The sequence below is a fragment of the Varroa jacobsoni genome, unplaced genomic scaffold (assembly GCF_002532875.2).
Source record: "Varroa jacobsoni isolate VJ856 unplaced genomic scaffold, vjacob_1.0 scaffold_1388, whole genome shotgun sequence".
Taxonomy (NCBI): domain Eukaryota; kingdom Metazoa; phylum Arthropoda; class Arachnida; order Mesostigmata; family Varroidae; genus Varroa; species Varroa jacobsoni.
Window position 1 is genome coordinate 59,408 of NW_019214290.1, and position 16,776 is coordinate 76,183.

Below are 16,776 nucleotides of genomic sequence, written 5' to 3' on the forward strand. Positions count from 1 at the left end.
ATTTCTCTGCTGCTGGATAAAGCAAGCTTGAGAAAACTATGGAAGCCCGTGGAAGAACGAACGGCGTGCAGAACCTAGCAAAAATTTTCTAAAACTCCTTTCGAGGTTTCACAGCTGGGGATCTTGATTTGAATTATAGGATTCAACGTGGGTCGGGGGAAAAAGCGAGTTTCAATTAATTGTAAACTGTTCGGCCCATTTAGTTCACGAAGTTTCTGCACAATTTCGAGTTAATCGTACCATTGTCTTCCACGTCGTACCGTAAAGAATGTGGTACAGACAGAAATAACTACTGCCAATTACTAAATACTTGATCATTTGTATGTAGCATTGTCTCGTTATTAAGTCGTTTTTGAACAAAACTAGTACAACAGATCTTCATGAATAGGAAATCTTTATTAGAAAGGGACAATTCAACCCTGAACAATACCTAACAGCGGCACCTCAGGTAATTTGCTCTATTATAAACGCCTTAAGCTCTAAAACGGTAAATATGGACCGTTAGTCAATCAAACCTGTAAAATCAGGGTAACAAATTGGTAAACAATACCCTCGACAGGACAGCACAGGCTGGTGTCGTTACAGGACAACACCATATTGCATCTGTCTTCGGAAGACAAACTCTTCAAAACAAGAGACAAAAGTTCGAAAATTTTCGATCTAATAGGATTGAAACGACTTTATTTACGTAAAATGGCTATAAAAAGCAGACAGGCGTGGCGCATAATAATTAAGGAACGAGGGGGATGCGCCGCCTTCATGAAGCCAGTTTGACATTCTCTACGGATCAATGTTATCCACTATTTAATTTCTTGCAGAGGCTTCAAGAACTATGACATATTTGCTAGAAAAATTATTGGTACTGAATTCAAAATAGTTACTTTTAGGTAATAGATTACTTCGACTGGTACTTTTGCTATTTGCGGATTTTATCCATCATCCAGAAGCCAAAACCAGTTGTGTTGCTTTGACGCGAGAAGAATTACCTAAAGCTGCTTTGGAAAAAAATTACTGGCTGGCAGACCATAACATATCTGCCCGATATAGACGTATAGAATTAATGTAAATTTCTAACATATTCTGGTACTATACACCGAAACAAAATTAATTTTCGGGAAAAAGCTTGTGTCTGTGGTAATGTTATTGACATGGCCTTGTAGGACAGTCTACTTGTCGAAGTAGCTTTCTAAATGTTAAGCGTTTCTTTAATGAAATTAATCAAGAAATCGCAAGTGCTGTGCCAACAGATCGATGCACGAAAGTCGTCGATCACAGCTTCGGCTATAGGGAAGATAAAGAGCACCGAGGTCTTACGCTCCAGACCATTGACTATCGATGACGGTAAGTTTCATTAAGACCATACTAATAAAAAAATCTCAAACGGACAATTAATAAACAAAGTGAAAGAGGTTCATCGAGCAATGGAAAATTGATTTGAATGAACAGTCGTTTGTATATCATTTGGAGTTTATTGCGTTCCAAGAAAAACAGCCCCTACCGAGCCCCTACCGAACTTCAACACGGAGTAGAAGTTGCCACTTTTCTACTGCTTAGTATCGCTGCTTTGGCCTACCAGAGATCGAACCATCGTTCTATGATTTGAATAATATGGTATACATGAATACAGAGAAAAATAAGCAGGAACTATTTCGATATTTTATTAGAATGTTCGGTAATTCGTGAAACATGTTTTGCTGGAATAAATGTAAGCAAGCAATGTTCAGTACTGTATGACATTTTTCACTGTGGGTCTCTCAGAAAGCTTTGCAATAAATCATTATGCAGTGTGATCTATTGCAGTTTATGGCATATGGTAGAGTCTGACCTGCTCCGGGACTGAGAATAACTGACTTGTACTTCATATCACCTTCATGGGTAATTGGTAGATTACGTATTTCATCGAAATACCCGTTAACAATAAGACGCACACCGTTTATTTGAGACATCTGCTTTAAGTATTATTTCAAAGATGTTTATATCGGAATTTTTTATGCGTGCTTTGGAATATTGAACTTGTTACATCGACCGATAACCTAGAAATATAAGGGCGCTCAGAAAGGACTTTTTTCCAGCTTCATGACCGCCATAGACTTCTTCGGTATTTGGTGCTAAAGGACAACATTTTTAAAAATATGTTACCAGGCAGGCTTCGAAATTCCGCGCCGATAGTCGACGAAATTTGGCTAATAAATACTTCGGTTGCCTAGAAGCCCGTGAGGAAAAAACCAGTTAAGTTTACCCCAAGAGAAATGGATTCAGAAGGAAAAACATTTTTTAGTGAAAAAATAAACGGTCAATGATCAGGTTGATATTCCTCGAAAATCTGCGCTGCAGAAATTTAAAGTGAAAGCGTCAGGCAAGAAGTACGTGGCTGGCGCAAACGTTTCAAGAGTGGTATCTGGAACGTTGGAAACATGCGACGAGATCATCAAATCTAAGAACCCGAAGTACAAGAACACATTGCCGCAGTCGAGGAGGCTTCTTACAAATGTCGAGCTTGAAGCCTGATGGTTCCGTCGGCCAAAATTGGTATTCCAGATGTGGCGTGTTACAGATTTGTAACCTAAATAATAAAAAATGCGGAAACTGAGCAACATGTGGATCTTTCATGAATTGGCCCTAGATCAGTTGGAAATGCATATTGTCTATTTTACGTGCAATTAGCTCTTAAATTTTCATCAACAAAAAACCTGCTTGGAGCATATGGCCACCATAGAAAAAGCAGGGTTCTGTCTCTACCGCCAATCGAAGAATGACTAAGTGACAGAACGGCCTCGCCCCATAGAGAGGTTGAGATCGGTGCCAATGCCGAGTAGGTTCGCCTTCCAGTGGACACCAGGGCCATCTGCTACTATGAAAGCCTCGCCGAAAATGAAACAGTGAATGCAGTCCGCTACCTTCAGGTCTTCAAGGAACTAAAAAACTATTGGCACGGCAATCGAAAGCACGTAGTTTCGTTACCTAATGACACCGCTACCTTCACCACCATGCCTCAGTTATGTGCTAGATTGAGAATAGGAATACCTAATATTGGCTTCACTCCGCTTATTCTGAGCTAAGTCCATGTGGTTACAAGATTTTCTATGCTCCAAGGACGGCTAAGGGTTTAAAGACGAATCCAGTGTACCTCGGAATTAGCCTAACAAGTATTTCTCCCGTGCAACTACAACGCTGGACTTGGCTTTGCATGAAATGATTGTTCGATCGTCCGTATTGTCACTCGTTTAATATCACCAAATTGTATTGTGTTACGTACTTGTTAGTTCTAATAAGATGATTTGGGTCAACATTTCTATTATGGTTTAGCATAGTTATGAAAAGTGAGGTCTTCTATGACATTTTATGCAGATTTGTTTGTTGAGACTGAAAGCAGCTTATTTAATTTTACCTTTTTGTGCCTTGAAAGGTACTTCCAAAGCTTGTTAAAAGACCGGATAATTTCTTGTAATCCATTCCTTAAAGTTACATACACAACCAGAGCGCATTATAGTAAATCAATCATTCTTTCGTTTCGATCACTCAGATTTAGGGAATTAGCCCAGGTGGTTCAATATACAGAAAGAGAGCACAAGCTTCAAGTTGTTCAAGAAGACGAAGGGATCTCAAGTGGCTCTATACGTAACTTGTTGTCTCTATCTACCTGAGTTACGATGTGGTTTTATCGAATGAAATCAATTGCGATACGACAACAAACATCAACACAATTAGACCACAACGATGCATTAATTAGTGATTTTTTTAACTTCTAAATTTAGAAATTCTCTTCTTACGTGCAAAATAGAAAAAAAACTTGTTGAGATTCTTACTACCAGCTCTCTATAAGACTGTATAACGTCCTGTTAGTTCAAGATAACGCTGAGAGTGACACGTACTGTAAAATAGTATTTATTATTAGGTACGGAGACAGACAGTTGCATCCAAAGTAAAAGTTTATAATTAATGTTTAGCAAAAGAATATAATTACGAACACCATACGTGTATACTCTCACCGTCTTTCGAAAACCACGAGTGCGGTAATAGCGTTTAAACAGACATCACTGTAAAATTATTGGCTACGACACAAATGAATTGACTGAGGCCTCCTTTTAGTATACCTATGTGAAACAGTTCGTGGCCAAATTATTATGTTATATTGATCATAACGCCGTTAGTTGTTTGGCAATTACTTCCTTTAACCGAAAATTACACTGCTGAGAAACGGACACACACGGCACTTGAACTTAATACAAAAATTAAATGTTAATTTTTTATATATCTATATTTAATTTTTTTCTCCATTTGTGAAAGGTAAAATTTCATAGTGTAAAAACATTTTAGATAAAATATGTATAGCCTTAATGGTGTATAAATAAATATACCATATTATACATATATGTATTTGCAAACTTTCCGCAAAAAATAGTAGCTAATTTTTGTGACACAATGGAGGTGACAGGTGCGTGAGACACAAAACGATTATATATATATATATATATATATATATATAGAAGAAGCTTTTTAATTTAAATTACAAATATTTATGCTACCGCCCACTATACAATAAAAACGCTTGATCCCATTATGAAATACACCAAGCACTTTTCCAAAAAAAATGTACGATTATAAAACAATCGTTGTATGTTGTACCCTGTTGTAGGCTTAGCTACCTGCTTATTTTTTAGATTTTTTGGCTTATTTGACATGTAGACCAGATCTTAATTGTATATATAGCAAAGACATCATCTACACATCCAGACAGACGGCAGTTAGGGATAGTAATTTTCCTAAAAAAATCATAAACCCCAACTTAAAGGTTGCATTAAATTAAATTTTGCGGGATTCCGCTCTGATTGCAGGCTTCTTCGCCAAACACCTAAACAATTCAACGCTTGCATTTTATGCTCGGTAATGCTATTGTGTATCGCTTGCGACGACTGGCTTTTAGCACTAAGAGAAGTATTTTTGGACCCGTTTTCGAACCTCAGTCACTACATGTTCCTTTGAAAAAATACTGTGCCTCTTCATGACCACAAAAACATGGTTGAACATTAGTGATCTATCGCAGACACAGCTTTAAGTCAACTTCTGCACCGAACCTAAACGCTGTTCAAATACGGAATGAACGTCTTGAACGATCACGGCACCTAGCTGTTGTCAAAATCCATTATTAAAGTATCGTCTTGATCAAACACTTGAAACAACACTGCTAATTACCCTAGTCCGTCTTTCATAAGGCTGTTGTAAGCAAATCCAGCGGGCTTTGAAATTTCAAATTTTGAACTAGTTGGGTCAGAATGATGATTTTTTTAAAATCATCATTAGGAATACTCTTTTTTGGTCACCCGTATAGCTAACATTCGCGTTCCCATATGTAATTTTTTTAGCTGCGGCTCCCCGAAGTAAATCAATAGTGGGACATGCTTGCTTAACAGTCTCCCTTTTTAGGGCATGGAAAGTCTTGTAACCACACAGATGTAGATCGCGAAAGTAAGCTGGTTAAAACCGATGTTAAATATTCCTCTAATATTAAGGCATGGCGATGAGATCTGGCTGTGATCGAGTATTTAAACTACATGCTTTCGATTGCCGTCCCAAAGGTCCATAAGCCTCTCGAAGAACTCGAGAAAACAGACTCCATATATTGTTTCATTTTCGGCGGGTATCTCGTAGTAGCAGATGCCCCTAACGTTCATTGCCAGCATTACCATTACCTTCTGTACGAACCTACTCGACATTGTCATCGAACTCGATTTGTCTTTAAAGCGCGCTGTTCTCTTGTCTGGTGCCTCTCCAGTCGGTGGCAGAGATTGAACCCCGTCATCTCTATGGCGACCGAATGAGATTCCGCAAATTGCATGTGGAATACACTCCATACATTTCTAGCTGGCCTGGAGTTTGGTAAACAACCATAATGAACGAAGGACCTGTTTCACTCAGTTTTTGCGTTTTCAGCACTTGAATTGTACACCTGTAATACGTTATATGTTAAATGCCAGTTTCGGCTAACGGAGCCCTTAAGCTCCGAACTCGACATATATATAAAGCCTTCTTGAATGCAGCAATACGTTCTCTCCTTTTGGGTTCCGACATCTGGTCACCTCCTCGCTGTCCTTCAACACTACATCCTTTGTTCTTGAGACCTTTCCACCATTCATGTACTGTCCTTTCGTTCAAGGCCTTCTTGCCTAATGGCTCTATCAATCCTTGATGAAGGTCTGACAGATTCACCTATAACAGCTGAATACGTATTTCTTAAAATCAACTGACGCATTCAACGTTATCTACTCTGGATATCGGTGTACACCATTTATAATGACTCGGCCATGATAATCTAGCCAGGGTATCATACCGCAATATTCTTCCAGATATACCACATTCAGTTTAGGGGCCACCATATTAGAATTCGTTCTGGCTGATGCTCAGGTCTGGATGAATGAATGAACAGCACAAGCTGTTATTGAAGCCCTACATCTTTGCGGAACTTGATCCATTAAAGTCGGCGACTTTTTTCGTAAGTAAACTTCTGCAACTTTAGCAGCACACCTTATGGAAGCTTATGGCCTGTAAAGGTCACGCTCATTTTGTTAAGGTTGCTCATTGCTATTTAAGCACTTAGCGGTCTCTCTTCATTGTTGTGCTTCTTTCATAGGCAGATTTTGTCACCACAAACATAGTACCGAGTTCAAGACCCAGGTTTCCCTTTGAAAAATGTCATCAAGCTATAAAGGGTCTTTTCTGATATTCTCGATACAGGCAAAAAGAGACGAAATCCTCGACTAGCTACGGAAGAACTGGTCGCAGTTATTTACGACCGAGCCTACTGAGCTGTCACCGTTTCAATAGAACGCCCAGAGATAAGCTTGCCAATTGACGTGCCGTAATCAACTGCATATGGTTGCTGCATTGATCATAACAAATTAGTTAATTACGTTTTCTGGGGCTCCAGAAGTGCCAAAGCGTTTGCTTATCTGCATCTTACGCCGAAGTTACGATGTTGAGACGAACCAAGTTAAAACAAAGGGGATCGGTAGACGTCGCCTGGGCTTAGCACTCACAGAGTGCGTATATGAGCATTGAGCTGCGACGTGTCTCCCCGTGACTGCAATGGCAAATAGCACTTATATTTCGATTGGCCCGAATCTCAAACCATCAGGGCTGACTTAACAAACTAGGTTACTTACATTGGTGCGGAAGTTAGCGGAAAATGTCAATTTTATAATAAATTCATCTATTTAAAGTATTTATTATCCAGCATATGTAACGTATATAAACTAGTAAATGTATAGACATTTTTAGAGTAACCCCAAACATAGGCGGATCTGGTTGAAGATTCAGATGCAGTTTTCTCTCTGTCACGCCAGACACTTACAGAGTTAAATATAGACATTCAACTGCGTAGTAATTCTCATAGAGGGTTCCACAGCGTCCGTACGAACAAAAGAGGGCTGATTCATAGTATGTGTGGGAAGTGTAGTCTTTGCGGGCGCGTTGCAGGGTGCCGATTTTGCAATCCTGTAGATGTTTTCCGGAAACAGCCTGCATTCAATGGCTTCTTTTGCTTGGAAACAGTTGTAGCTATTCTTCAAAATTTTCTAACGTCCTCATCTACATTGCTTACAAATCACACCATTCTCGAGCTTGGAAAGTTTTTGGCACGCGACTGCAAAAGGATTCGGTCTTCCTTTAATGACAAAAGGTTTGCGTTCCTTGGCCTATCTTTTTTTTTTTTTTCGCATCTTCTCGGACTTTGACTCAGGTCATTTCGGCAGCTCGACCAACCAACAGGTTTTGTTTGCAAAACATGGAATCCGGTAAGTAATATCACCGCTATTATTAAATAAAATGGGCTGGCTTAATAAACTAAATAGATTTTTATTTTTAATTATACGTGTAGCACCATTATGTTGCTATAAAAAAAAATAATTTACAAGGTGTGTCAACATTCGTAGCAATTTTCAAAGAGCGCTAGGGCCAGTGAAACATGTATACTTTCAATGTGACCGTGGAATGTCAAAATATCATTTTTGACCCACGTTTTTGTGAAAGTCACAGGACAGACATGGTCCAAAAATGTATGTAGCTGCATAAGAACCTCTGCGTCAATTTCAGCATAGAAGTACTTAACTCTCTTAGTACTTCCTATGAATTAGGTAATTATAAAATGTCGAATAAGATCAGTTCTCTAGCTTTAAGACTAGATCACTGGCAAACCTTTGATGATGGAAGGGCATCTAAGAAAGCAGGTTAGGGGACTACTTAAACGGACGTTAAACAAATAAAGTGTGACCTTTTCACTCTCTATCGCGATTCAGGTCCATCAAATTGTGTATCCACCAAAAAATCAAAGCTTATTGTGTAACGTAGTTGCCGCTGTTATCTAGGTTCGATTCCGGGTATAGACACATTTCGTTTCGTGCTGGGAGCCAGCCGTCCATTAAAATGTCTATCGGCGATGCTCGACTAAAAACATAGAAATTAATGGAATATAAATTGAGTCAATAAGGAAGGCAATTTAAAAGCTACTAGTACTCTTAATAATTCTACTAATAATAATAAGTAGTGCTAAGAAATCATAGTTTAAGTAATACTTAATTCAAATAAAATTTCGTTTACTTGGCCGTATTCTAAACCGGTTTTGGAGGAGGAGGAGGAAAGGTCAGCTGTTTGAAGGTCGTAATAGGACGTGTTTTTCCTCAAACCATGCCATCTCTAGCATAATGTACATGTTTCGCTTATTATTTAACAGAACTCTGCTAAGCAGGCATTATCAAAACGAATCCCCATGGTCCTCTGGCTCTTTAAAGGACGCAATTACCTAAAGCTATCCTCGGATCCCGTTAAAATACTGTTTTGCGTTCCGTTTTCAGTTAGAATAAAGCAACTGGTAAACGATATTCTAACTAAACGATTTTAGATGCAAGAGCTATTAGCATAGGTATCAAAAGGTAAAACTTTTATTCCTGTTATGGTTCGCTTGACGGCGAACGGCGGCAGCCTCTCGAGGACGCTCTGCAGTAGTTTCAGAGCTAACAGACAAAAGCTCGTAAAGGTTGGACAGTTTGAAAGCTCAATTATTGTGTGCGAAGTTATATTGACTCGCTTGAGATGACTTGTTTAATGCTACTGAAAAAGGTAAAATCTACTAGGTATATTTTAAAAAGGATGTTTTTTGAGCTGGGATAATATTGGAGCAGAGGACTTCTTTTGGCACGTCCACAGCGAAAAATAATGATATACAATAACAGACACTCACAGGAAAAGAAGTTTTCCATAGTCGGGCCTGAACTGCAGATTATACCTGGTCTTAAATATGAAAGTTCAGTAAAGTGGGCTCGCTGGGCTTTCTTTATGACAGGTATTCACTTCGTCCGGTGTTTGGCCACTTTTTCGTATGGAAATGGAAACACTGATATTGTCCTTAAATTTGTCTAACTTTACGTAAGCGCTGCGCAAGTAAGGAAAATTTCTGCCTGTATAAGTGTACTAAGAATCCCTGCGGTACAGTGTGGCATGTGGTCCGAAGGTTCGCTACCAGGAAACAATCTCAAACTTTCTTGTGCTCCAAACCGTTGCAAGGGGTTTGTACGATATATGATTTCTAGCAAATCGTTTTACCTCCCCCCCTCCTCCCCCCTCCTACGTCATTGATAACGTAACCGCATTGTTATAAGATCACTTCGGAAAGTGGCTTATCTCCAGGCGGCGTGATATCGAACGACCCCCCAGATCATGTGACATAATTTTGCTTGACATCTTTTTGTGGAAACACCTATTACAATTCACGGCTGGTAGAGAAACTTCAAAAAACTATTCGTGCCGCTATCTCAGCTAAGTATATGGAAAAAGCAGCTGATACTGGCGAAAGAGGATAACGATCAAGAAGAAAGACAACGGAGCTCACCTTACAAACGTAGTATTTAAGTATAATTATGAATGTATAAAGTTGGTAATAAAAAAGATTTACAAAAAAAATTCACTTCGTTATTTTTTTTTGTTGCTCCCGATCAAAAGGGCATTCCTGGACTAGCTTTTTCTTTTTTTCCACGGTAGATGGTAGTAGTTTATACGCATAATGATTGTGTTCCGCTAAGATCCCATTTCGAGCGATTTGTGGACAGTTTATTAAATTTTTCTTCGGCTTATAGAGAAAAATACATCCGCAAGAGGGCAACAAGCACAACATCTTTGATGATAATTTACCCAGCGACGATATTTTTCCCCTCTAGTTTACCTCAGTGATTCATCGGGGGTTGGTATTCACCATCGTATTATAGGCAAAACGTTTAAAGAATCTATTCGTTAGCAATTAACTAGATACCGCCAGTATGATTATAGATACTGGTCGTAGTTTGAGAGAATATTAAAAATTCGTTCTCATTAACCTAAATAGCTTAGTAGAGAACGAACGCATCGTATCAGAAGCAATTTACTTTTCGCGACAAAGACCATTTCGTAATGAAAGTTCCCCCTCAAATAATGAAAATTATTAGGATAACGCTACGCATATCCTGATAACGTACTTTAGCTTAGTGATGGGTCATAGAAAGCTGGTTGATGTTGTTCGACAAAAAAGTAAACCATCACATGCGCTAGATAGATACAGGACTAGAGCAGACTTCAACAAGCAACAAAATGATCAACATCAACATCTCTTAAATGTTACCATATTTTCTCTAGTTCTGAAGCCGTCACCAAGCGTAAATTTATATACGTGACAAGAATTAGACGAAGCGAAAGCATATAAGGTTACAATTAATAGTGTCGTTCGATGCCAGACTGAATAATAACTTTAATAGCTGAAACGTGTTTTTGCTGTGAATGTACAATTTTTTGACTTATCAATACTAAATCCGTCTGTCTTTCAGTCTGAAATTCACCAACAAAAACAGCGAATAAGCCTATCAACAAGGTGAGGAACGAATGTCCCTTCGTGCTGCGGTGCAGTGGTAACCGTTTTGCCTTCTTCTGTCTGGAAGAAGACCGAAGCCCTTTTAGGTTCGGACCTGAGTGTAGCAATGTTTTTTGGTCTTTCAGTTAATTTTGACCATTAGGAGCGATAAATATAGTTGTCCTTTTTTCGTATCCGGTGCTTCTCTACTGCTCGTAATGAGCCCTCTATTCTGCTAGGTCCCTGAAACAAGGCTAAACTAGCTTCCATTGTGCTTATTGCAAAATGGATTCTGAAGGTCGGTTCTGGAAAGATATGCCGGGTGACAAGTGGATTGAAGCCGAGTGACCATTGGTTTAAGTAATAAAAATTGGTAGAACTGATGTAAACGACGTTAAGTTCTGCAGTTACCCGTACAAAATTGATCGCCTACTATATCGATATTACGGTATTGGATCTCTAAACCTCTGTCAATATGAAACGGCACAACGCCGCAATTAGAGATAATGCCTGACCTATACTCAGATAACCAGTTGGGTCAGTTATAACCATACCCCTTGGTCAGACGCGCATTCTTCAGACGAATCAGTATAGATTCTTCACAACTGGCTGTAAGGTCTTCGCCATATATAGCATGCACTTGTTATTGGCAACGTGAAGCCAAGGGGACCAATTCGCGGACTCGCTTAGACTCTTTGACCATTTGCTTCCGTCTTGAGTCTTCATATCCATGTAATCATTAACGAAATTTATTTATAAATAGTCTTCGGGAACTTAGCAAATATGGGATCTAACCATGGTCTAGTATGGCGTCGACTAGTTTTCCCTCATATCTAGTAAGCGACTCATGGCAGTACAGACTCGCTTCAAGATCTCTAAACTAACTAAACATTTTCTTGCCTGTTTTAACCTATTACTACTTGTACGAAATGCTTTTGGAGCAGATTGTTGCTGATAAATTTGTTTAAAAGTTTAATTATCTCGCTCTGCTGTTCAAAAAGACACATTTACAGGCCTGATGAAAAAGTTCCATATAAGTGATTAGTACATATTTATTAGAATCAAAATCTACCAAAAAAAAGGTTTAATCTGTTCAAATTCTGCTCGTTGAATCGAATTAGATCCGACGGGTTGACGAACTTCAGACGACACCAACTTAGTGAGTTTAACACTTCATCCATGCTGGACACGTATCGTGGCAGCAAAGGTCGGACGTCTGAAGATGACAAGACAACACATTTAGGATTCGTGACTGAGCACTTCCATTTTCTACTTGACAATTCTAGAAAGGCCTTCTAAGCATACGACGTCGTCACACCGAGTGGTTTGATCTCAAGTCCACACGAGTTGGTTCTATAGAGCATACAATTACCTAAAACTACCGTAAATCATCTTTTTTAAAGGTTTTCCGACCTCTGGTCCCATGCAGTAATTATTATTATTATTATCGACTTATTCTAATTAAATTATTTTGAGCGCGAACATCGTAATTACACAAATAAAATATACCTTCCAGGGCTGTGCCTGAGCACTCTTTTCGACACGCTGGCTGCAGCATTTCCCATTGACCTTCCCGTGAATGGCGTATTGCTCACCTCCCACAAAGCCCGACTAACGTTTCGACAAATTAATTCATGACAGAAAATAGAAAAATATTAGGAAAACGCGTAAACAACACATCCGAAGCTACCTTTTACATGACTTATGTTATCATTTTGTCTCCGTCTGAATTTGTTTCAAGCTAAGTCGCTATGCTGATGCATACCAGGCGAGATGATCCAAGAAACTCAGCCCCTGCACCAAGGCCGATCTTCTTGGCCTCCTCATTGGTTTTATCGCAAGGCACCTTAACCCATCCAATCTGGCCATTAATCGGTACGCCGAAGTCGCAGCCCTTTTTGGCCGAGCCTAAAGTCGTTGAGCTCAGCTGGGCACAGGCCGCAGTCATCAGGCCGCAAAAGACGACTAAGAAACGCATCGTGAAACCTATCTGCAATCGGATCGAAAAGAATCAAATATATTAATCATCGGAACTAAGTCGATCCTCTGATATCTGATCTGTATATGACGCATAAAGCCGATATGATTAGATTTCCCATCTTGTCTATGGGATATTAATAGAAGGAATCGTCCAACTACTTTTTTGTGTAACGAAAATTGCGGTTACTTCTGTGGATAGTTGTAGGCTTTATCAACTCATATAATGAGTTTGTAACTATTGCCGATGAGCGATCCATAAGCCAGCCACCGTAACATGAGTAAATCCACGATACGTAAAATCGGGTAATGCATTTGCATTGTTCGATCGTTGTGCACGAAATTGTTCTTGTCTAACACCGCAACTTCATGAAGTTAGTTTCCGCACGGTACAAACATTAAGATATGGGCATCGTCTAAAGTTTTGTCGCCCATTAAAATTTCACGGCATCAAACATTCCTATTAGCTTCCGGTCGGACAATGTCTAATCTGAATTGTTCTATCTAATACTACGAAAGTGGCTGATTTATCCATTCTAGACGCACGCAAATTTAGTTACCTGCGTAACACAAAATAAGGCTTCAACTAATACCTGAACAAAAATTATACTGCATTTAGTTCTAATAGAGTCTAAGCATTTTACCTGCAAAATGTCTCCGGAATAAATAGGCTAATTTCGACAGGAGATATGAGGATTAGGTCTTCTACTCTGGCTAAAAAAAATTTTCTAAAAAAATTTCTAAAAATATTTTCTAAAAAATTAAAAAAAATAAACGCTTTCAACTTAGAGCGGAAATATTTACCTTGTATTCTCGGCTAGAGACGAGATGTGGTAGCGCGTTTTGAGCTCAGCAGGCTTTTATACCGGCCTTCGAACCTTGGCTTGTTCAGGCTCACCTCCAATAAGTAATAGCAGCAAGTGGCAAGAATGTACTGGCGAGGGGCCGGAAATATCATAATACACATGAAATTATATTTTATCCTAGACCAATCTATTTGGAGTGCGCATCCGCTTTAGTCTGACAGATAAGGTGACAACTTTGGTTTTTCTCTTGCCCTGTTTATATCGACCTAGGTCATAGCGCACTCCCTGTCGGCTTTCAGCGTAATATCAGTGGACTCTTTCTAATTCATATCCGCTTCAAATTATAGTAAATACCAGACACCGATACGCTCATGTTCGCGGACTTCCGTTCCAAATGAAGCTGAACGTAGGAAAGAGAAGAAGAACGGTGGTGATACAACCGGAAAGAGAAAATAATGCCATTATTATTACAATATCATTTTACCGTACTGACCATACCACCTCGGTCGCACTGTTCGGGTAAACTACGGATGACTTAGAAAAGGGTGCCGCAAGTCCTACAGGATGTGACTTTTAAGGCCGGTCTCACTTTGCAGTGAACTATTTGATTCATTATTAGTTAACTAATTAAAGAATCATGGTAACCGTACAATAACCCGCGAAACGTCGGCATCAAAGAACTTTATAGCGAACAGCTTTTACAGATACAGAACGGCAGAAGGAAATCAGTCACGCTAATTATAATAGTAGGTAGTCAATGATAAGGCAAAAAGGAAGTTTTGCATAGTCAGAGATGTCGATGTCGGGTCACCGGTTGTGCTAAAATCAGGTTGCTGGATCATGAAATTTGGGTTTTAGATACGAGTCTCCCAGTTCAACGTCTGGAGCTGCGTTAGCAATAAACGTCTATGGTGCAGGGCTCAGGCCCGTGTTCTTATCCCGGGGGGGGGGGGGGGACACCGCTTTAAATGAAACAAAAGCCTTTTTCTTGCTTGCACTTTACTCACAAACAACGCAGATGTATTCACTAGGTAATCATTCGTGCATGGGATATCGTTTGCTATCTCTGATCCTTGTATGCTGGGGGATTCTTTAGGATTGATTGCCTGATTGAACTAGTGGCTTGTGGTTCGTCTGGTTTTACCGACTCTCCGTCTTCGCGTGGTTACGTATATCTGTATAGATGCATTTACCAATTGCTGTTACAAAGATTCACGATGGCTACTGAAGCGCGAACTCTCGAGCGTCTTATAAATTGAGTCCACCAGAATCACAGGGCATTCATGGTTCAAGCACTCCAAATCATCCCACCCGATCCTTACAACGTCTATGTTTTATCCCCAGAGAGTGCATCGAATAAGCTGATATCAATCAAAGCAGCTAGATTACATTGTGCGAAACACAGTTAGGAAACTAATCATTACTGGATCAGACCGAGATTTCGCATTTAAAAAAAGGACATTTTTAAAAAAAGAAGCGTGCGACATGATTAGTTACAAAACCGAAGCTGGAAGAACGTCTCGTTTCTACTGCTACCTTAACTACGTAATTGCCCTTTCAGCATTAAACAAAGCGTGCTTACGCCCGATTTTCAACCTAGACCATCGACCCCAGTAAACGTAAATACACTACCAGCGCGCCATCACGGAATACGTAAATTCATAAAGAGTGGGCCGTTCCATGCAGGTCTACAACATGTTTAAAACACTTAGAGATGAATGAAAGCATACCGATTTATTCAAATTGAGAGAGTTGAATTTCTGTGTATTGAATATTAAATCAGTGCACAACTGGCCCCCTAGTGCATAGTTGAGCCACAGAGAAATAGCTGATTTTCTATACATGACATGTACGTGTGCTATTGACAGTGATCGGTTAGCCTTATGCCACTACAGTCTGAAAAAGCCAGTGCTACAATTAGAGATGGTAAGGCCGTTTCGGGTGACGTACACCGTTATAACCTCACCGTAAATTACTTACGTGATTTCTTTGCTTGTTTTCTCGTTTAGTGTTTTTACTGTTGAAAGTCATCATGTTGGCACGCTTACGAAACGTTTTCGATTGTATGGTACCTATAAAGTCCGCTTTATAGAGACTGTGTCAATATACAAGACAATGTGTAAAGGCAAAAGTCCATATTCTGATATCCGCAAGATATGTGCAATTAGTAATAACTTACGATTGCTTCCTACCGATATTCTAGATTAGAAACCAATTGAGAAATAATTTATGCATTGGTTTAACCTTTTCTGGCTGGGTTTGGCAGCGTTTGCCCGGCGCCGCTGTAACGTTATATATATATGTTATAGATTTGATAAAGTTTCTTATTTTAGCTGGTAATAAATCAGGTGGTCGAGACCATAGATCTACTAGTTTTGCTTGCAAGTCCCAGCTGTCCTTACTGGTGGTATCTTGTGAATTAGGTCGTAATATCTGGTCAGATTAAAGGCTATACGTATCTATAATTTTATTTCGCCTTTAGTGATAACTAGAAGGCTTCTGAAACAGCACAGGATATTTGCACCGCAGTGAACAAATGTGAAGACCGCCCAAATTCTCTTTGCTAGATTGAGAATCGATTGCGAGGTGCAATTCCCAGGCATTTTGAACCTAGAGAATGCACCCGTCGCCAGCCGGTTGTCTAACGTAGATCGAGATCCTCTGAAGGCAGCTTCAAATAAAGGCAATGGAAAAACACAACGAAACGCTGCTGCTACTAGCCTTCAATATCTTCCTCTGCACCAAGCGACACGCAGGCTTATCAACGTTTCTATGTCTATAAGAAGCAAAGAAAGTAACGGATACCTTTAGGAGATATGCCTAAACTTACATAACAAAAAAAAAAGACCATAGTTTTGCATATAGTTGAACTGGGAGGGTTTCCTACGAAAAACAAGGTCGTCGACAGCGGTTTTTATATGGTTTATTTTTTATCGAGTAAACTATTATTTCATTATTATTATAATTATTTTTTTATTTTGATAGAACGAGCCGATAGACAAACCAATCGTCTCTCTTCACGACAAGGCCAGGCAATGCGTAACAGGTCTATTCTACAGTTGAGTAGAAAGTCCTTTTGAGCAAAGTGTATTCTTTGCGCCTCATGCTAGCGGGCCAACGCATAAT

General features: G+C 39.4%; 1 protein-coding gene and 1 long non-coding RNA gene across 2 annotated transcripts in view; one reads left to right on the top strand and one right to left on the bottom strand.

Annotated features, from left to right (window-relative positions):
- Nucleotides 1-11,901: 11,901 nt before the first annotated feature.
- On the bottom strand, nucleotides 11,902-13,792 carry LOC111269479 (uncharacterized). The gene is made up of 4 exons (XM_022849103.2): nucleotides 13,649-13,792; nucleotides 12,633-12,857; nucleotides 12,377-12,478; nucleotides 11,902-12,083 (listed from the first exon to the last, which is right to left on the bottom strand). Exons 2-4 carry the CDS (start codon nucleotides 12,843-12,845, stop codon nucleotides 12,033-12,035), a joined length of 366 nt encoding a protein of 121 aa, XP_022704838.1. The 5' UTR covers nucleotides 12,846-12,857; nucleotides 13,649-13,792; the 3' UTR covers nucleotides 11,902-12,032.
- Nucleotides 13,793-14,639: 847 nt separating this feature from the next.
- Nucleotides 14,640-16,776, top strand: part of LOC147752236 (uncharacterized) — a 3,930-nt gene continuing 1,793 nt past the window's right edge. The window contains exon 1 of the long non-coding RNA XR_015314604.1: nucleotides 14,640-15,576. This is a non-coding gene — a long non-coding RNA (uncharacterized LOC147752236). The remainder of the gene's footprint in view (nucleotides 15,577-16,776) is intronic.

Coding starts and splice junctions, on each gene's coding strand:
- LOC111269479 (XM_022849103.2), bottom strand. CDS start 12,845: ATGCGTTTCTTAGTCGTCTTTTGCGGCCTGATGACTGCGGCCTGTGCC. Junction 12,479..12,632: donor TTCTTGGATCATCTCGCCTG/GTATGCATCAGC, acceptor TCGAAACGTTAG/TCGGGCTTTGTGGGAGGTGA. Junction 12,084..12,376: donor CTCAGGCACAGCCCTGGAAG/GTATATTTTATT, acceptor TGTCATCTTCAG/ACGTCCGACCTTTGCTGCCA.